This window comes from Notothenia rossii (assembly GCF_949606895.1).
Source record: "Notothenia rossii genome assembly, chromosome: 9".
NCBI classification, from domain to species: Eukaryota; Metazoa; Chordata; class Actinopteri; order Perciformes; family Nototheniidae; genus Notothenia; species Notothenia rossii.
In genome coordinates, this window is record NC_136907.1 from 31,413,004 (window position 1) to 31,435,247 (window position 22,244).

The window sequence follows — 22,244 nt, forward strand, 5'->3', positions numbered from 1 at the left end:
ACAGAGGTGTTTGAGGAGCTGACGGAGGCAGTGCAGGAGAAAGACTCGTTGGCGTCAGAGCTGCATGTGCGTCACATCGCCATCGAGCAGCTCTTTAAGAACTGTGCCAAGCTACCCTGGCTGCACATCAGCAGGGCGGGGGTCAAGGCCAGCAGCAGCAGCAGCGACCCTGTGGAGTGAGGAGAGGGGAGGGGGGGGGGGGGGTCTGAAAAACACTGAAACGCCTTTATGTGTAGTGAGTGACTTTAACGACACAGCGTTGTGGCCGTGTTGACACGGCCTCTGTTCTGGTGGTTGCGGTGATGAGCGAGGTTAAGGTGTGCAGTTCAAACAAATACATGGTCTGGTCTGTGAATTGAATTGCACATGTCATGTAGCAAGGATGCATGTAAATCCAGGGGGGGGTCAGGATCAGCTTCCTGGTGCTGATAGACGATGAGGTGGACATCCTCCTTTAAAAAAGGATCTTTTAAGATTTCCCTCAAAACAGACTGAAAACGTTTTAATTGTACACAACTGAATTGTATCTTGCTAAGCTTGCTGTTAACATTGTTGTATGGTTCTCATCTCTGTGGATACATTTGAAAGTTTTTTCTCATTATATCAGATGTGGATATTTAAATATGGGTCTTAGCTTTGCCTAGTACTCTTACATATGATCAGATGGATCTGTGGGGAAAGTGATGAGTTACAGTATTGTATCACATGGTGCAGAATACATAAAGCAGATTAGCTGGATGATATGTATCATATTCACAGATGCTGCCAGCAGTATTGCTTGGTAACGGTTCTGAAATGAAGCATGGGCCACGTTTCAGCCTTTTCTTCCAGCGGCACACTGACAATATAACACACATGTTCAACTTGCCTTCCAGCTGCCCTCATTTGACTTGATCATTTATGAAAACTGTGGTAATCAGATATATTTTCTAGTAAATAAAAAAGTAAAATATTGAAATAATATCAAGTCCGATGCAGTAAAAGGCATGGGTAATTGCAATAGGACACCGTAAAGCACTTCTGCAGCAAAGCCAAATCAAAAAGTGTGAATGGTAAAAGGCTGTGCTGGCTCTGCAGGCTGTGATTTGAGGGAGATGACTAATTTGGGAGTTTCCGTGAATAATACTGAATACATTAAACAGCTGATAGCTCAGTTATTATACCTGTGGCTTAAAGTGAAAGGTATTTTGATTTTAATTCAGCTTTCGCTTTTATAGTATTTTAATTGCTGTTGAGATTGACTTGATATTTAGCTGTGAAGCACAAGCAGCTTGTGTGGCTATACACTGAACGAGGGCTATTGCAACAAGAGAGGTTAAACTTATAAAAAGAAATCTAGCTGCCAAACCAAAGTGTGTATTTGTTCTGTTTCGCATTAGCAGAGGAAGATGCAATACCAAACTGATTTAAATATGTTTGATTGACTTCTTGCTTCAGTGTTTGTAATAATGAAAGTACACACGGCGTATGTTTTATGATTTATTTCTTTCATTTTGTAATGTTTCTTTCATATGCAGTGTTAAAGTTGGTTGCTTTCTCAGCTCTATGTGTGAGGGCTGTCTTGATGTCACAGCAATACAAACACAATACTTTGGTCTACTGTGTCTTTGAACTAAAGGAGACTTTATTAACAATGTGGTTTGTTTATGATTCAAGCACCTATGCAAGAAAAGTCCAATAAATCAGAAGCCTTATTGAATATAAATATCTAAAAGAATATTAGTCATCTGAGTTTCCGTCAGAAGAGGTCTCAGAGCTACCTGAGTTAAAAAATCTGGGGAAATAAACGGTTAAGTTTGGAACAACTCAGCATTTTCACCATCTCTTCTGCTCTCTCTTTGTAAGAGATTCAATGTATTTGACCCCTTTTTAGGGTTTAAGGTTTTAGCACTATTTTTAATTAAATGATTCAGTGTGCTTGAGCTTTTTTCAGATTAATGGTCCTTAATGCAAAACCTTCAATCTTCAGTTTTGATGTGTTTTTAAATATGAATGCTGTGTCTTTTTGTATACCGTGTGAACATGCCTGCTTCTGCTCACCACAAAGCCCAGGCTGTCTGGCTTTGTGTTCCTGGAGATGTGAGCTGTTACACCTCCTGATGTTAGGCCTGACTAAGTTTATTTTCTAAAGTTGAACGAAGCTACATTTGTGTTGTGTGATGAATATTTATTGTGTGTGTTTCTGGACCTTCACATGCTGTGTTTTTGTGCTTAAGTGACTGTTTGTATTTTTTGTAAAATATTTCAATAAAACTATTTTTTACTACTTACTGTGATATAGTGAAATGTTCCTGATGGTGGCTGCTGCTGCTGCTGCTGCTGCTGCTGCTGCTGCTGCTGCTGCTGCTGCTGCTGCTGCTGCTGCTGCTGCTGCTGCTGCTGCTGCTGCTGCTGCGTCTACAAATGCGCGATTGACACAAATTGGAAACAGAAAAATACAACTAAAAGTGCGGCAAATTATTCGCTTCGTCAAAAATAACTCATTGCGAAAAAGCAGAGCTCAGAACATTTCAATGTCTTTGTCAAAATATGTAATACTGAAGACGCCCATTCTTCAGTATATTAATGATGGGTTCAAATCATGTTTTACTGATATTAACTGTATAAAGTGAGATACATGAATGCACATCCACCCTCATGCAGCTATTCTTTGTACGTATTTATACTGAATAGTTTGAACATTTGCTCATCCCCAGCTTACAGTTTTTTCAATTGCTTACACACATTTTTGAAAACAGGTCTCATTTGATCAAAACACTTGACACAATTCACAAAACAAAAAATTGCAAAACACCTCATATCCTGCAGAATGACTAACTGCACTCAAAACTACAGAAACACTTATCAAAACCAAACGAAATGGCACACACTGCATTCATATTATCAGATTGTATTGTCCACCCAACTACACACTGTTGTGCTCAATCAGAAGCACCCTCGTCTGTTATGGGCTTAGTGCTATGTAGAATGTAGAATGCTGCACTCCAGAAATATGTGCAGAAAGTCAAATATTCTGTTGAAACAGAACTAATCATTTTAGTTGTCCAGAATTTGTTATATTGTTTATATTGTGTATATTTGATATACCATTTTTCTATTTCATGTATGAGGTGTTTTGCACTTTGGGTGTATGAGCTTGTGAATTGTGATACATTTTGTGACAAATTGTGACAACTTCAATTAAAAAAACAGGCTATAGGGACAAGTGCCGTCAGTTTGAGGCTTGATTGAAGGTCATTCCAAGACCAAGGACCATAATAAAAAAGACTCCTTTTTCCAGCCTCAGTCAGCACAGCAGGTACCTGGACCCGTATCCAGGCACTGGATCTGAGGTTGTAAGAGTCACAAACTGGAGCAAATCTGGCACAGTACATTGGAAGCTTACCTAAAATGGCTTTTTACATTAATAAAAACCAATGCTGCATCCTACACATACTAAGTGAGGACCATCCAGTTAGGCTGTACAGTGTGCAATGATGAGTCCTATAGGGAGCATTTGATATATATCGCAGTGCAGCATGGTAGAGTGGGTCAAGTTTGGCCAAAACAGTGGGACAGGCAAATCTATAGATTGTATCACCGTAGTCAAGCTGGGACAGGAATAAGCCAGAGACAGGGGCGGACTAGGGGGAAAAAGTGGCCCGGGAATTAATTGACAGACAGGCCCACTTAATGCGCGGCATGTATCGGCCGGCCGGCGACGACAAAAAACCCTATGAATTTAATGTTATTTTGGACCATTATTCATATAGTAATCACATTACCTGAGCCCTTGAGTTGCCCAGAGTAAAATAGTGACAGCATATATTTATTGATTTTAATGTTAACAGATCATTGATGCAATAACATTTGGACCCAATTTGCCTTACTTGACGCATGGAATAAAACATGGGCGTAGGAAGCATCCTCAATGTGGGTGAGACAATTTAACAGGGGCAGGTGGTGGACCTCACCTCCTCTAGGGGAAGATTTTTTTTTTAAATGTTGAAGTTAAATAGGTCAATCTGGTGCACTTTGAGAGCAAAATTAGGGACTAAATCTATGGATACATCTCTCAACACCCATATGAAACAGAACTGTAAACAGATTTACTTTTTCTTTCAACATTTATTTGAACAGCAAGTGGAGGCAAAAATGACTGCACCCAAAACAATAAACCTGCTAGCTAACTAGCCTAAACTCGGTAACAGAATGTGGGCATGGAAGCCCCTCCCTCTGAACCCAGGGCTCGCTACAATACTGTATACACAAACTATACAAAAACGCCTTTACGCTTTGGAGCTTGTTTATCCATCTGTAAGCAACTGCACAGTTATAGATAGTGATAGAACATAGGTAGCCTATCAAAACGGCCCAGCCAAACCCAGTGGGGTGTGGACCACACCCCTCCAGGGAGTGGCCGGAACACAAATATGGGCCGGTAGGATTTAGGCAAAACATTTTTTATTTTTTTTGGCACTCCGGCCCACGCACAGCACCGGCCCACCGGGAAAGCTCCCGGTATTCCCAATGGCCAGTCCGCCCCTGCCATAGACCGACCTTTTACTGGAAGAAGTTGAAAAACAACGTTTAAGTCTGTAAAGAAAGCCAAGAGTGAATTTCAATTTCGTAGTTAGAACTTCAATATGGTGTTTAAAGTTCAGATTTCTGTCCAACGAAAAGCCCAAATATTTGTAAGTATCGACAAACTCAACAGAGACGACATCAAGGGTGTCAATGGAAAGGCAAGAGGACGCTGACTTACGGTTTTCTTACCATTTAATAGCCGTTTAGAATCAATAAGCGCATGCTGCCGCGTGATAACATCAGATTTTAAATTGGAAACGGCCATATCCAGAGAAGGAGCACATGAGTATACAATAGTGTCATCAGCATATATGATAGGTAGAAATCTGCATCTGATTACAAATATTGTTTACATATAATAAAAAGAGCAAGGGCCCCAAAATAGAGCCCTGTGGAACTCCCTTCTCCAAGGTGACAGGGTCAGAGACAGTACTACCCAACCTGACGCATTGAGTACAGTCGTCGGTTAGATAACTCTGAAACCAGCAAATGGCATTATGACCGAAACGAGACACTTTAGACCAGGGGTGCCCAACCAGGTCGATTGCGGGGAGATTCCCAGTCGACCGCGAAATGTGTCAAAAAATAGAACAACAATATTCTGTTTTATCGTTAATGTCCTATATAACATAATCTTCCTTTGCCAGAATAATGCACTTGAACGCATCAAAGCTTTGTGATTGGCCGGCGTGACCCCATGTGTCGGGGCGGGGCTGGTGGGCAGTCCAAACTAGTTCGCTGACCTGACGTTGTCCGTGTCAACAGGAGTGACAGCCCGCACACACACAAGACCGCAAGTATGGCAGAAGCAAAAAAGCCCAAAATATATAATTTTCAATCAGAGTGAGAGGATGATTATTTTTTTATCTATTCCAATTCAAAGTCCATCTGTCTCATCTGCAATGCGAGCGTGGCTTTATCGAAGAAGGGTAATTTAGGAGCGGCATTTCAAAACAGTGCACAAACGCTACGAGACGGAATTCCCCCCTAATTCTGCCCTACGCTCCCAAAAGGAGAGGGGCCTGAGAGGACAGCTAAATGCACGGCAGTCCATTTTCACCTGTCCAAACAACAAGAGCAAGGCTGCTACCATAGCATCTTATCGTGTCAGTCACGTTCTTGCGAAACACGTGAAGTCTTTTAAAGACGGCCAAGTTGTGACAAGCATTCCTGGAGTCTGCCGACACGCTTTTGGGGGACAGTAAAAATAACAGTAGCATTTCAACAGGTTTTAGATATAATAAACACTCAAGTTAGATACCGTTATATTAATCAGCTGTACATTTTAGTTTGTTTGAACTTATTCATTTTAATTATTGTACAAAATGGTATAAGAATGCAAACATTAAGATCTGTTCTGTTTAAATTGATTATAGTCTATTATCAATTCAGGTTAAGAAACTAGTGTTGCTTGCATCCTATTTGAAAAGGAATTTCTTTTTATACTCTACTAAAATGTAACAAAAAAAGGGTTTGATTCTATTAATTTTGTCTTTTTTATTGCACTGTAGCAGCAGATTCCTGTGTAGCTTCAGATCTGAGTTGTCTTATTAGTAAGCCTAATTTATACTTTTGTAGCAACACTATTTTTAATAATGGCAAAGAAAGGGTTCAGAGTATTTTCTTTTTTCCCTGTGTCATGTGTGGCAGCAGCACTGTTCCATGTTTATCGAAAACATTACCCACTGTAGTATGTGACGTGTGAATAAACTCCAACTATGTATTAACAACACTGTTGTGCAGCTTCAGTTAAATACGTGTAGATTAGAAAGAGGTAAGATAAAGGATCTGCAGTATTTTATGAAGTATTCATCGTACGAAGGTCAGTTACAAGTAGAAGTGTGTATTTACCCGGTAGTAATGGCTACGACTCTCTGACTGGTAGATCTCGGCAGAATGGCAACTTTAAAAGTAGCTCTCGGTTCAAAAAAGGTTGGGCACCCCTGCTTTTAGACAATGTGGTGATCTACAGTGTCAAATGCTTTGGCTAAGTCAATAAGCAATGCACCACAAACATATTTCTTATCCAAAGCAGCCTTAATATCGTCTAAGACTTTCAGACTGGCAGTCACAGTACTGTGCTATGATCTGAATCCAGATTGCATAGGGTTAAGGATGTTGTGTGAATTTAAAAAAAGCTTTAGCTGAGCAGAAACTAGGGACTCAAGAATCTTTGATAACACAGAAAGATTTGGGTCGATAGTTATTCAACTCAGTGGGATCACCAGCTTTCAAAAGGAGCGATACAAGAGCTTGCTTCCACACAGCTGGCAGTGTGTGAGTGGACAGGGAGAGAGTATTTTCTACACGATTCAAAGGCATTGGTAGATTATTGCTAGCTAACTAAGCTAAAACCTAGGTTACTACATGTCAGCTGGCGCTGACAGTTAAAACTATCTAACTTAACTACATTTAACACTTATTCAATTAATCTGAATAAGCTATAGTTTAACAGCAGTATTAAGAAGTACGTTTTTAACTTTAATAAATAAACAACATTTGGTGGCAAGAAACATGATTGTCATATAACATAATGTTAGCTTCTTATACAGTCAAATTGCATTAATGGTAGATACATGTTAGCTCCCTAAATGATAGCACCGAGGACACTGCGGCGTTAGGTGGCGCTGTTTGATTACCAAACAGTTTGAAACACACTTAACACTTGCTAAATGAATCTGAAAAAGGTAAAGAGTCACTTACCTTTACCAACAAGTTAGAGGCAGATGCTGAAGAAATTTGGAAATATTGAAAATAGGGCTGAACACTTCTTTATATACAGTTTATACCCCTGCTGTTATGGCCGAGAGAACGAAACCCTGTCTCGAGTATTCAGTAATGAACAAAACATCATACATTGTTTACATACAAACTCTTTAACAACAGTGATACACAGCTACATAGTAAAGTAGAACAAAGAAAAAATAAAAACAACTGTGTTATTTCAAATATATATATATTTTAATATTTACAGTTAGTTTGTATTTCCTCCTTATTAATTATGTTTTTAAAGAATAAGTTAATTTGAGTAGTGTGCCTAATATGTTAGCTACAATATTCTAACCTTAGACCACTGATATTATGTGGGCTAATGAGAGAATGAGCTGATCGCACGAGCCTTGAGGGAGGAAATTAATTGACAGGATAGTTGATGAATCAAAACCAGACAAACAAACTGAAATTGTGTTGAACGCGCATACAATGAACTGATATGTTTCTAATGTATTTGTATTTAGTTAGAACTTTGGCAGATATTTCTTTTATTACGGTAACATTCTGTGAACTTTTACCTATTACTTGTAATTTAAGTGGGTCTTGTGTCACTCTTTCTCCGTGGCGCGTGTCCTGGGTAGAAATACTTTTTGAAACTGAGTTCCATTCCGTTTTAATGCCCACCTCTCGCGCAGTACATGTTGTGATCTCACAAAGTCCCGCAGACCAGCGGCTCCTCCTGTCGCGAGACCTACGGTCGCTTAGCAACCGTCAACACTTCTCGTGATAACGCCACCCTGTATGGATTCACATATATTTTGACTTTTCATTTGATGTAATGGAGGTAAGAACTCTTACACAGGGTTGCATTTACGAATGTTTACAAGACAACTTAATATTGACGCAAAAATACATTTAGCACAAGGTAAAGAGTAGAAAGTTAGCCTAACCTGACGTCATACACGGCTTGGAAAGTGAATTTAGCATGGTTGCTAACATTAATTGCACTAATGCTGTCTGTAGGCATATTACATTCTGCTTCTTACATGGTCAAATACAAATACCAACTGTATTACCACTATTTAAGATAAAGTAACTTTAGCGCTGGAAGATGTATCAGATTTCTCTACTTAAGTAAAAGTACCAATATATTAATGTCAAAATACTCTCTCACTCTATTAGAAGTCTTGCATTAAAGTATCAAACGTAAGCTAAAAGTACTCTGCATTCTACATTGAATGTTTCTGCTATGATTCACATTATTCATGTTAAGGTCTTTCTTTCCTAATGGTTTTGTAATAAATTGGATGATTACATTTTTTGTACCTAAACAGTTATTACAATAGTTTAATCTTGAGAGATGCAATGTGTTAAAAGTGTATCACATTGTTTTTAATGCTAAATCTCAATCTGACTAAAGCTGTGAAATAAGTAGAATACAATTAATTATTTCCCTTTTAAATGCAGTTGAGAAGAAATACAATATAAGTAGAGTAGAAATAGTTAAACAAAAAGTATGTTACTTGATGTACTTAGTTACATATACTCAATTACTGTTAGTTACTTTCTAGCTTGTTAAACTCCCTGTCTGTGGCTTTTCTGCATTTCCAGGAGTCGGGAGCAGCAGAGGACATGTTTGAGTCCTTGGAGGAGTTCCACATAGTCCTCAGTGAGGTGGTGGGCGACGAGAGCATGGACAAGGTCAGAGGGGAGTACGAGAAGCTCATCAATGCTCTGAAGAAGTCCCGTGAGAATGAGAAGAGGCTGATGTCCAAATGCAGGGAGCTGAATGCAGAAGTTGTGTCCACATCCACTAACGTGGCAGCCGCTCTGAAGCTGTCCCAGGACGATGAGACCACCATCACATCCCTGAAGAGGGTAAAGGGCTGCCAGAGCATCAGATGCTACAGTATAGTTATGCAGTCCACTGATCTGACTTTGGAGGATTTTGTGTTTGGTAAAGAAGCTGTGGCGGTTCTATACCGATTTGACTGGGGGGGGCAGTTACTATATGAGAGGCACATTTAGTGTGGGACAAAAGAGACAAAGACAGTGTTCAACATTTTTTGTTTTGTATAGAGTCATAACCCATCAAAAAAAACATTACATATTTTTTTCAGAAACATAATTAGTTTCAGTAGTTACAATTGTATTAAATGGCATTATGTAAAACAAAATGAATTCCAGTTCACTTCTGCTAGTTACAGCAAAACACTACCTAAAATGGACTTATCATTATAAACTCTTATTTGGAGCAGGGCCACAGGGTGGGTCAAAGCTCATTGTTACAGGGACACTGGCCACCGTTGCCCCCCCATAGAACTGCCTGTGTATAGACGTTTTTATTGTTTTTATCATGTGGGTGAACTTTTATCATTTGTTACCTCTGTTCTCCTCAAAGTAAATCAACCATTTACTGAAGTTGTCCTTCTCACACTGAAGGAGCTGGACAAAGCTTGGAAAATGGTCGATGCTGCTCATGCTAAAGAGAGTAAGGACAAAGAGACCATCAGGACTTTAAAAGAAGACGTTTCCAACCTAATGCAAACGGCTGAACAACAAACTAACATCTCTCTGGACCAAGAGCAGACGTGAGCCATTTCACCCAATTTCCCCCAGTCTAAACTAATTGCTGTTGACATACTCAAGGTCAAATGCATGGAGCCAACTGTAATGCGTGTTTTCCAGTGATCTTTTAAAGATAAACGAGGAGTTGACTGTGGAGAGGGATGAACTTCTGACAACTGTGGAGGCTCTGAGAGGAAAACTAAACAAAGCCATCACTGTGGAGCAGGAGATGGAGGGGCGACGAGAAGAAGCCTCAGAGAATATATCTCAGGTAAGTAAGATGCAAACTACTCTCTACGGCAGACCTCTAATGTACTTCATGTTAGATTTAATAAAGACCACTGAAGAGACAACCAAAGGTGTAAATGATCTTATTAAAGAGGAAACAGAAGAAGAGACGTTAATGAGAAATTAGATTATCTGCTAAATTTGACATTTTACATCAATGAGTGAGTAGATGACCTTATGTACTGTGAGAGCAAAACACAGGGGTACTTATGAATTAAATAACTTTAATATAGCTGTAACTTGTTGTTTGTGTTCAAATCCAGCTTCAGCAGGAGCTCCAGGTACAGCAGAATGAGATTTCCCGGGAGATGAGGCTGAAGGAAAAGCTGGATAAGGAGGTGAAACAGCTACAGGTGGATATGGAGGCCAAGCTGGGGGAGATTAAAGCTCTGAACGTTCAGGGCCAGAGAGCCAAAGAGGAGCAGCAGAGACTGGAGCAGCAACTCAGAGAGCTGAAGGTGAGCAGGAGAGGGACCATGACTAACATTAAGATCACCTTTTTTAATCCCCGTGGGGAATTTCAGTTCTTCACTCCGTTATTTTTTAGGCCCGAAATACACTCACACGTATATTAATTTAGCTCTGGTTAAAAAAACTAAATCTAATAACTCGGTAATTTGAGATATTTCTCTTGTAAGAGTAAGAAAGTATAATAAATGAATGGTATGATAAGCTTAAGGTCTGGCTCACATTTCTTCCCCAAACTTTTGTCCACATTGCCCCTCAGGGCTTCTGTAGCAACCCAGTCTCACGGCATGTTATAGTCACAAAACAAATGTAATCTATTGATTCGTGTTCACCAACACGATTTTCCCCTTTTTTTTGTGTCGCACGGAACGATTAAACGATACGATAAAAGCAATGTATTTTTATTGGTAGTATGTTTCGTGCCTGCACCACGTCTTTTTGTTCGGTCCGGTCTTGGAAGACCGGAAGCTGTGTGGTTCATAAAAACATTTTCTTAATCAATATCAAGCCACGATTATTGTTTTTATTTTAAATCGTATAATGTCTGACTTTTTTTGCCGTCCGTGAGGAAAAGAAATGGGGCTCAGAGCCTCAGAATACTGAAATCTGTATTTTTTAAACTTTTTTTTCCTTCTAATTTGTTATTATTTGGTGCAGGCACGAAACATACTACCAATAGAAATACATTGCTTCTAAAATCGTTCTGTGTCAGAACGATTTTAGAAATGGTGTTGGTGAACACGAATCAATAGATCCATTTTGTAACTTTAACACGAAATGCCGTGAGATTGGGTTGTCTGTAGTTGAATTCATACTATTGATTAAAAACAAACCTATGGTCTCTTTCCTGAAGTTCTATCATAATTTGTCTACAAGTGTTCTTGTAGACACACATAAAGAGTTTACAGTATAGTAACCAAAGCCCAGATCAGTAAGCTGTTATACGAACCTCCAATCTAATATGTACTCTTCAACAAGAGAAAAGGTCACACCAGGAAACTGCTATCATTCTGTATGGTTAACAACAGCATTGTGGAAAAGGAATGGATGATTTGAATTCCTCTTTAATCGTCACACACAGGTACAAGTACACAGCACCACACACACAGTGAAGTTCAGTCTCTGTATTCAACCAATCCTAGTATTAGGAGTGGACAGCTTTTGTACAGCACTAATCGAGCAGTGTGGGATCTGGTGCCTTGCTCAAGGACTTATTGGCAGTGCCCAGGAGGAGCTGACACCTCTCAAAGAACCAGTCCACTCTCCATACTTGGTCCATTATAAGGATTAAAACAGGGGACCCTCTACCCAAGTCCCTACAGACTGAGCTACTGCCGCCCCCAAAACCATTTAAAACCAAAGTGCACGTAATTGTGTGGTATATAAAATAATGTTATACATACAAATATATGTACACACACAGACCCTCACACACACATTATTTCACATACACACGCAGTGGTACCTCACCTGCCTCCCTCCCTGACTGTGACAGATGTTGAATGAGCGCTCCTCTAAGGATCTGGAGCAGATGCAGCTGAAGAACAACAAGCTGCTGCAGGACAGTGAGCAGCTCTCTGCAGCCAAACAGCATCTCTCCCTGGAGAATCAGCAGAACGCCAACGAGCTAAAGGTAAATGTTGGGCCACGGACACACACAGACACACACAGACAGACACACACAAAGCATTTAGTGACAGAATCAGAGTAGATGCGGGGCTATAGTGTGTAGGCCTAAAATAAAAAAAATGCTCAGATCTGCAGTAGTGGAGAATATATTCATGAATACCTACATGTCAATCAGGTAACACCCAACCTCTGTGTAATGCTTCATATGACTCCCCCCCCACCTTTCAGATAAGAGAAGACGAGGTAAATCAGATGCGTCAGGAGATGGCCAAACAAACAAAGATGAGAGAAACCATCCAGAAGAAGTTCCACCAGATGGAGGATCAGAAGTCTGATGTGGAGGTGCAGAGGGAGACGCTGAGGGCTCAGATTGCTGCTCTGGAGAAAGGTACAGTATGGATCGGGACATTCTTTATTGTTTCTCCTTTACAATTCCTGTTCTGTACAATAAACTGGACATCAATCAATTTCATTCGCACATTAAAGTCTTCTTTTTGCCCTGCCTTATTTTATTCAGACTTCTCAAAGACGTAAGACAGGCTAATTTACATAACATGTTTCAAGATAGCGCCACGCTCATGAAAGAGAATTAGTTATGATGAAAATGTCCTACACTGTTGACTTGGGGCATCAAGTCTTTCTTTTTCCTTCCACAGATCTTGAATCCTCCCAGAAGCAGGTGGAAAGTTACAGAAAAGCCATAGATGAGCTTGTTCGAGAGAGAGACATCTTAAATAAGGTATGAAGAGAACCTCACAGGAAGAGGATGCTGTATATGGACTGTTATGTTATTTTAAATATTGATCTTGGTCAGTAGAGAACAGCAGCAACTAGTGTAAAAGTAACTCACGGGCTATTTATTAATCTACATTTTCCCTCATAATTTCCTCATGGTCCTGTATTCCTCTGTGATCGCATTCCATAGAACATGATCAAAGCTGCACTCTCCACTGAGAAGCAGCAGAGCCTGGTGAAGCTGCTGGAGCAGGACAAGAAGACGCTGGAACACGAGATCAGTGGATTCCGCCTGGAGGCCCAGAAGCAGCGTAAGATCATCCAACAGCTGGAGAAGGAGCGCGACCGCAACATCAACGAGACCAGCAGCCTCATGCAGAAGGTTGCATTCACTATTTGGATTAATTTTTTATATTAAACAATGATTTAAAGATATGTATTGTTCTGAGGCCTGACATCAACTGTTCTACATTTCACAGGTGCAACAAAAAGTAGATGACGTGGAAGTGAGAGAGATGGAGATATTTGATTGGAGGAAGAAGGTCACTGAGGCAGAGTGCAAGCTGAAACAGCAAGAGAACCTGCTGGAGTCTGTGGTGTCTGAACGGAACCTCTACAGCAAAAACCTCATCGAGGCTCAGGTACTAACACACTGCTGATTGGATGTAGAGCAGGGGTCAGTTATCACAAGATGTAGAGCAGGGGGTCTGCTGATCACTATGTGGGGCTTTCATCGCTGGCTCCTACTGTCCAACTCACAAAGTGTCCAAGACATTGACCCCAAGGTTCTCAGGATGGTCTGGCCAACTCTTGCATCTCTGCCTGAGTGTGTGTGTGAAAGAGAGGCCAATATTAAAACTTAAAAAGCAGTTCATTCACTATCCTTCAAGTGTTTCTTTTTATTATTCATATAAAGTGTGAGGTAGCCAGTGCATCAGCTAGTTACTAGGAAATGGAAGAAGTCATAACCTTGAGATTCTTTCATGAGTACATATTGCTCCAATGACTTGGACGTACAGTTTTTACTCTGTCGTTCCTCGTGTTTATATTCTGTATTTTCTAGTATGCAAAGATGGCGAAACCTCCTCACAACTAGTTTTACACCACAGTAAATGTTTTTATAATATATTATCACCCTTTGTTTCCTCCCTTCAAAATTCACTGTGTCTGGGCCTCAGGAGGAGATAGCAGAGATGAAGAGGAAGATGAAGACCATGGATAACCAGGTCACCCGATTGAGAGACGAGATTACTGGGAAGGAGCTCGCCCTCACAAAGGATCAGCAGGAACACAAGCGCTTAGAGAAGGATAACGAGACCCTGAAGGTACTGCATCCTGCCTCATTGGTTCATAGTGAGGGAGGCTTTGGAGTTCCTCACCATCATTTCAAATGTGATCAACAAAAGCCTCTGCCAAATGCATAGTTCCCCGCATGTAAGTTATGAGAGTTGCCTTGTCCAGTAGCACTTGGAACTATTAAATTACTCATCAACCCAAGTCATAGTTTTCTCTTTTTTAGGGCTACCTTCACTCTACATTGCCAGGAAAATGTGTGCTTCATTTATATTCACCAATGCAAAGCCAGTCCAGGATGTGCTTGTGTTCAAATTCAAAGTGCAGACTGGCTGACAAATATACAGGCATTTTCATTGAAAGTGCGGCTTCTTATTCGCTGCTCTGAGCCGCTGTACCATAACATTCAAAGAGTTTAACACACAAAGACACACATCCTCTTTTTTATAACAAGTGATATAATGGCACAGACAGGTGCACTGTGTAAACAAAAACAGACAGAGACGTCCCACAGCTAGCTTGTCCACGCTGCTGTGAGCATTTTGATGTGTGCCTACAGAGCAGTCCCTAACCAGAGTCCGGCAGGGCTAAACAGCTTTCAAAAGACCGCTAAACAATAAGAGAATCAATGCTGAGACACACACACACACTCACATTGTCATTATTTGTATTTATGTGTGCATATCTCTGTGTCCTGCTGCAGGGGGAACTGCAGCTCATGAAGCTCCTGCTCGAAGAAACAAAGCAGCGTGTGGACAGTCAGAAAGTAGAGCAGCTCAAACTCCAGAAGATTATAGCCGACGCTGATGCTGAGCAGATCCAGCAGAAGAAACAACTGGGACAGGTATAGAGAGATGAAGTTGAACAAGAGGAAGTACAGAATGATAAAAGAGATATATATATATATCTGATTATTTGTTGACCAAACTTCACTCAAGGTGATCCGAGAGCGAGACAACCTGGTCAAACAGTTGCTGCACCGCAACGATGAGCGTGCACTGCTGTATGAGAAGATCAGGATCCAGCAATCCATCCTGAGCAAGGGACACTTCCACTACAACCAGCGGATGGATGACGTACGCCTGCTGAGGGTGGAGATTAAAAGGCTCCGGCGCAAGAAGAGTATCCTGGACCAGACTTTACCCAACAGAGAGGACCTGAGGTAAAACAGAGAGGACCTGAGAGAGGACCTGAGGTAACACAGAGAGGACCTGAGAGAGGACCTGAGGTAACACAGAGTGGACCTGAGAGAGGACCTGAGGTAAAACAGAGAGGACCTGAGAGAGGACCTGAGGTAACACAGAGAGGACCTGAACTAAAACAGAGAGGACCTGAGGTAAAACAGAGAGGACCTGAGAGAGGACCTGAGGTAACACAGAGAGGACCTGAGAGAGGATCTGAGGTAACACAGAGAGGACCTGAGGTAACACAGAGAGGACCTGAGAGAGGACCTGAGGTAAAACAGAGAGGACCTGAGGTAACACAGAGAGGACCTGAGAGAGGACCTGAGGTAACATAGAGAGGACCTGAGGTAACCCATAGAGGACCTGAACTAAAACAGAGAGGGCCTGAGGTAACCCAGAGAGGACCTGAGAGAGGACCTGAGGTAACACAGAGAGGACCTGAGAGAGGACCTGAGGTAACACAGAGAGGACCTGAACTAAAACAGAGAGGACCTGAGGTAACACAGAGAGGACCTGAGAGAGGACCTGAGGTAACACAGAGAGGACCTGAGAGAGGACCTGAACTAAAACAGAGAGGGCCTGAGGTAACCCAGAGAGGACCTGAGAGAGGACCTGAGGTAACACAGAGAGGACCTGAGAGAGGACCTGAGGTAACACAGAGAGGACCTGAACTAAAACAGAGAGGACCTGAGGTAACACAGAGAGGACCTGAGAGAGGACCTGAGGTAACACAGAGAGGACCTGAGAGAGGACCTGAACTAAAACAGAGAGGGCCTGAGGTAACACAGAGAGGACCTGAACTAAAACAGAGAGGGCCTGAGGTAACCCAGAGAGGACCTGAGAGAGGACCTGAGGTAACACAGAGAGGACCTGAGAGAGGACCTGAGGTAACACAGAGAGGACCTGAACTAAAACAGAGAGGACCTGAGGTAACACAGAGAGGACCTGAGAGAGGACCTGAGGTAACACAGAGAGGACCTGAGAGAGGACCTGAACTAAAACAGAGAGGGCCTGAGGTAACACAGAGCGGACCTGAACTAAAACAGAGAGGGCCTGAGGTAACACAGAGAGGACCTGAACTAAAACAGAGAGGACCTGAGGTAACACAGAGAGGACCTGAGGTAACACAGAGAGGACCTGAACTAAAACAGAGAGGGCCTGAGGTAACACAGAGATGACCTGAGAGAGGACCTGAGGTAACACAGAGAGGACCTGAGTGAGGACCTGAGGTAACACAGAGAGGACCTGAGAGAGGACCTGAGGTAACACAGAGAGGACCTGAGAGAGGACCTGAGGTAATACAGAGAGGACCTGAGAGAGGACCTGAGGTAACACAGAGAGGACCTGAGAGAGGACCTGAGGTGACACAGAGAGGACCTGAGAGAGGACCTGAGGTAACAAAGAGAGGACCTGAGGTAACACAGGGAGGACCTGAGTGAGGACCTGAGGTAACACAGAGAGGACGACCTGAGAGAGGACCTGAGGTAACACAGAGAGGACCTGACAGAGGACCTGAGGTAACAAAGAGAGGACCTGAGGTAACACAGGGAGGACCTGAGTGAGGACCTGAGGTAACACAGAGAGGACGACCTGAGTGAGGACCTGAGGTAACACAGAGAGGACCTGAGAGAGGACCTGAGGTAACACAGAGAGGACCTGAGTGAGGACCTGAGGTAACACAGAGAGGACGACCTGAGTGAGGACCTGAGGTAACACAGAGAGGACCTGAGGTAACAAAGAGAGGACCTGAGGTAACACAGGGAGGACCTGAGTGAGGACCTGAGGTAACACAGAGAGGACGACCTGAGTGAGGACCTGAGGTAACACAGAGAGGACCTGAGGTAACACAGAGAGGACCTGAGAGAGGACCTGAGGTAACAAAGAGAGGACCTGAGGTAACACAGAGAGGACCTGAGGTAACACAGAGAGGACCTGAGGTAACACAGAGAGGACCTGAGTGAGGACCTGAGGTAACACAGAGAGGACGACCTGAGTGAGGACCTGAGGTAACACAGAGAGGACCTGAGAGAGGACCTGAGGTAACAAAGAGAGGACCTGAGGTAACACAGGGAGGACCTGAGAGAGGACCTGAGGTAAAACAGAGAGGACCTGAGAGAGGACCTGAGGTAACACAGAGAGGACCTGAACTAAAACAGAGAGGACCTGAGGTAAAACAGAGAGGACCTGAGAGAGGACCTGAGGTAACACAGAGAGGACCTGAGAGAGGATCTGAGGTAACACAGAGAGGACCTGAGGTAACACAGAGAGGACCTGAGAGAGGACCTGAGGTAAAACAGAGAGGACCTGAGGTAACACAGAGAGGACCTGAGAGAGGACCTGAGGTAACATAGAGAGGACCTGAGGTAACCCATAGAGGACCTGAACTAAAACAGAGAGGGCCTGAGGTAACCCAGAGAGGACCTGAGAGAGGACCTGAGGTAACACAGGGAGGACCTGAGAGAGGACCTGAGGTAACACAGAGAGGACCTGAACTAAAACAGAGAGGACCTGAGGTAACACAGAGAGGACCTGAGAGAGGACCTGAGGTAACACAGAGAGGACCTGAGAGAGGACCTGAACTAAAACAGAGAGGGCCTGAGGTAACACAGAGAGGACCTGAACTAAAACAGAGAGGGCCTGAGGTAACACAGAGAGGACCTGAACTAAAACAGAGAGGACCTGAGGTAACACAGAGAGGACCTGAGGTAACACAGAGAGGACCTGAACTAAAACAGAGAGGGCCTGAGGTAACACAGAGATGACCTGAGAGAGGACCTGAGGTAACACAGAGAGGACCTGAGTGAGGACCTGAGGTAACACAGAGAGGACCTGAGAGAGGACCTGAGGTAACACAGAGAGGACCTGAGAGAGGACCTGAGGTAATACAGAGAGGACCTGAGAGAGGACCTGAGGTAACACAGAGAGGACCTGAGAGAGGACCTGAGGTAACACAGAGAGGACCTGAGAGAGGACCTGAGGTAACAAAGAGAGGACCTGAGGTAACACAGGGAGGACCTGAGTGAGGACCTGAGGTAACACAGAGAGGACGACCTGAGAGAGGACCTGAGGTAACACAGAGAGGACCTGACAGAGGACCTGAGGTAACAAAGAGAGGACCTGAGGTAACACAGGGAGGACCTGAGTGAGGACCTGAGGTAACACAGAGAGGACGACCTGAGTGAGGACCTGAGGTAACACAGAGAGGACATGAGAGAGGACCTGAGGTAACACAGAGAGGACCTGAGTGAGGACCTGAGGTAACACAGAGAGGACGACCTGAGTGAGGACCTGAGGTAACACAGAGAGGACCTGAGGTAACAAAGAGAGGACCTGAGGTAACACAGGGAGGACCTGAGTGAGGACCTGAGGTAACACAGAGAGGACGACCTGAGTGAGGACCTGAGGTAACACAGAGAGGACCTGAGGTAACACAGAGAGGACCTGAGAGAGGACCTGAGGTAACAAAGAGAGGACCTGAGGTAACACAGAGAGGACCTGAGGTAACACAGAGAGGACCTGAGGTAACACAGAGAGGACCTGAGTGAGGACCTGAGGTAACACAGAGAGGACGACCTGAGTGAGGACCTGAGGTAACACAGAGAGGACCTGAGAGAGGACCTGAGGTAACAAAGAGAGGACCTGAGGTAACACAGGGAGGACCTGAGTGAGGACCTGAGGTAACACAGAGAGGACGACCTGAGTGAGGACCTGAGGTAACACAGAGAGGACCTGAGAGAGGACCTGAGGTAACAAAGAGAGGACCTGAGGTAACACAGGGAGGACCTGAGTGAGGACCTGAGGTAACACAGAGAGGACCTGAGTGAGGACCTGAGGTAACACAGAGAGGACCTGAGGTAACAAAGAGAGGACCTGAGGTAACACAGGGAGGACCTGAGTGAGGACCTGAGGTAACACAGAGAGGACCTGAGTGAGGACCTGAGGTAACACAGAGAGTACCTGAGGTAACACAGAGAGGACCTGAGAGAGGACCTGAGGTAACAAAAAGAGGACCTGAGGTAACACAGGGAGGACCTGAGTGAGGACCTGAGGTAACACAGAGAGGACGACCTGAGAGAGGACCTGAGGTAACACAGAGAGGACGACCTGAGAGAGGACCTGAGGTAACACAGAGACGACCTGAGAGAGGACCTGAGGTAACAAAGAGAGGACCTGAGGTAACACAGGGAGGACCTGAGTGAGGACCTGAGGTAACACAGAGAGGACGACCTGAGTGAGGACCTGAGGTAACACAGAGAGGACCTGAGTGAGGACCTGAGGTAACACAGAGAGGACCTGAGGTAACACAGAGAGGACCTGAGAGAGGACCTGAGATAACACAGAGAGAAGGCAGGAGCAGTGGAGGAGATGAAAGGATGGCAGTCAGCTGCTCTGAGAAAATCCTTTGTTAAAGGAGGACAGGATGAAGAAAGACGAGGTGACCAACAAAGCGTAGTGTTTAGAGCAGAAGCATCAGAAAGATGAGAAAGATCCAGAGTCAGAGGTAGGAAGACTTCTTTTTTACTTCTAGCTTCCAAAACCATAGTATGCTCTTTTCAAATGATTCAAATCAATGTTCAGCAAAAGTTCAGCTTGTCCTGTCAATCAACCTGTAGGTACTTCAACTCGCCCTTTCCAGTGAACTGTTTCTGTATTCCTTGCATGTGGAGAACTGTGTGAAGTAGCAGTGGGTGGTTGTGTTGCAGGCGAGAGCTGTTCCACCTGCAGAGGGAGCTGCTGAGAGAGAGGACGAGGAACAGCGTCCTGGAGGACCAGCTCAGACCCATAAACATTCACCGATGGAGGCGGCTGGAGGTGAACTTTCCTTATCCAACCTCAACCAAGATCCCTTTAGCTCTGACCCTACGTGACGGGAACATTTACGTTATTTGTTTATCTGACAGAGCATGCACAAACTTTAGGCAGAATGAATATCAATGATGGAAGAGCCAATCATCAGGCCGTTAACATCCTGCAAATATCCCCCCCTGCAGGGCAGCGACCCCGGCAGATATGAACTCATCCAGAAGATTCAGTCTTTACAGAAACGTCTGATCGCCAAGACCCAAGAGCTGGAGGAACATGAACTCCTCCTACAGGTAAACAGTCTTCTCAGTGTGTACAGTGTATAATTGTCAAGGACTTTTAACATAATCATCAGCTAGTCCAACAGTGTGTTTTCGCTGATTTGACTTGAGTCGTTTTAAGACAACAACAAAGTTCTGTGCCACGGTGGAAGAAGATACATCCAGCTTTGATAAACACACTTTTTGTGTACATCCATTGTTTATTTTGGTCTTCACATGATATGTGTTTACAATAACAAAAATGCATCACCCAAGTTATTGTTGTGCCCTCCTCGAATTTTCAACCTTTCGACCCCTTCGTGGCAAAAATGTACACGCCCATAATAACTGCTATTAAATCATCATACATCAACATTTTTTCCTATTTTTTTGCATGAATCACATATACAACGTCTAACGTGCTCAAAACTAGCAAACATTCAATCATTGTCAGGATTTTAACCCTTTAAACGCCTGTTTCATTATTTGAATTATTTCATTTATCTCAAAAATGCCTCATTGACTTCCATTCATACCACATTTTTTTGATCTCACTGCCATTGCAGTATAAAACCATGCATTTTGTAATGTCAGCATTTCATTTAGAAGAAAAGTAGTGATATTTGATATTTCTACTCTTTTCCAACAGATTACACAATTTTCCCACTGTAGGCCGATGCATGAAATTCTTACATATTTGCCAGTTATATTATGGAGCCGTGTGACTACCAGGGAGCCCCGAGAGTGGTGTGTGTGTGTGTGTGTGTGTGTGTGTGTGTGTGTGTGTGTGTGTGTGTGTGTGTGTGTGTGTGTGTGTGTGTGTGTGTGTGTGTGTGTGTGTGTGTGTGTGTGTGTGTGTGTGTGTCATTTCCAGCAGCATACCAGCAGGTCATGCAGCATGTTACCTGGTGCTCTCTCAGGTGATAGAACAACTATTTTTTAGGCCTGTGCACAACCAGCACACACCTCTCCTCCCTCTCCGTGTGTGTGTGTGTGTGTGTGTGTGTGTGTGTGTGTGGGAAAATTGTTTAATCTGTTGAAATAGAGTAGAAATATCAAATATCACTACTTTTCTTCTACATGAAATGCTGACATTACTTATTAGAAACAAATATTGATGTATGATGATTTAATAGCAGTTATTATGGGCGTGTACATTTTTGCCACGTAGGTGTCCAGAGGTAGTATCTGACACTACGTAAAAAATAATAATGCAGTCAAATCAATTTTGTTGCTAATCTTTGACACATCCAAGACTCTAATAACCACCAAAGTTCCATCCCTCTACTAATTATTATATTGAAAATAATTCATTTTTTGTGTTTTTTTGTCATAAATAGTGAGATAATTCAAATAATTAAACAGGCCTTTAAAGGGTTAAAATCCTGAAAATTATTGAATGTTTGGTAGTTTTGAGCACGTTACAAGTTGTTCAAGTGATTAATGGAAAAAAAGTTAAAAAAAATATTGATGTAGGATGATTTAATAGCAGTTTTTATGGGCGTGTACATTTTTGCCACAAAGGAAAAAGAAAAAATGTACAAAAATGCCTGAGGAGGGCACAAGGGTTAATTCTGTCAAGAAAGTGAGATATATTAAATCAAAAATGTGCTGCTTGAATCTTATAATGAAAGACTTTGGACACTGATTGCTTCTCTGTATTATATTCTATCTTTTAAAGGTCACTTATTGTGAAATGTACTTTTCTACATAAATATGTATCCCTGGTGTGTAAGGA

The 22,244-nt window shown here is 42.9% G+C and overlaps 2 protein-coding genes across 2 annotated transcripts in view; both read left to right on the forward strand.

Moving 5' to 3' along the window:
- The window catches only part of cUnh21orf91 (chromosome Un C21orf91 homolog), a 41,530-nt gene extending 39,264 nt beyond the window's left edge, over positions 1 to 2,266 (forward strand). Inside the window, exon 5 of the mRNA XM_079649125.1 lies at positions 5 to 2,266. Coding sequence (XP_079505251.1) covers positions 5 to 180 — 176 coding nt within the window. The 3' untranslated portion in view covers positions 181 to 2,266. The remainder of the gene's footprint in view (positions 1 to 4) is intronic.
- Positions 2,267 to 7,709: 5,443 nt separating this feature from the next.
- The window catches only part of cfap58 (cilia and flagella associated protein 58), a 19,477-nt gene continuing 4,942 nt past the window's right edge, over positions 7,710 to 22,244 (forward strand). Inside the window, 15 exon segments of the mRNA XM_079651268.1 lie at positions 7,710 to 8,122; positions 8,890 to 9,156; positions 9,721 to 9,869; positions 9,967 to 10,117; positions 10,398 to 10,592; positions 12,098 to 12,235; positions 12,460 to 12,619; positions 12,888 to 12,970; positions 13,157 to 13,348; positions 13,446 to 13,607; positions 14,145 to 14,291; positions 14,963 to 15,103; positions 15,198 to 15,421; positions 20,147 to 20,255; positions 20,435 to 20,539. Of these exon segments, the coding sequence (XP_079507394.1) occupies positions 8,117 to 8,122; positions 8,890 to 9,156; positions 9,721 to 9,869; positions 9,967 to 10,117; positions 10,398 to 10,592; positions 12,098 to 12,235; positions 12,460 to 12,619; positions 12,888 to 12,970; positions 13,157 to 13,348; positions 13,446 to 13,607; positions 14,145 to 14,291; positions 14,963 to 15,103; positions 15,198 to 15,421; positions 20,147 to 20,255; positions 20,435 to 20,539 (2,229 nt within the window). The 5' untranslated portion in view covers positions 7,710 to 8,116.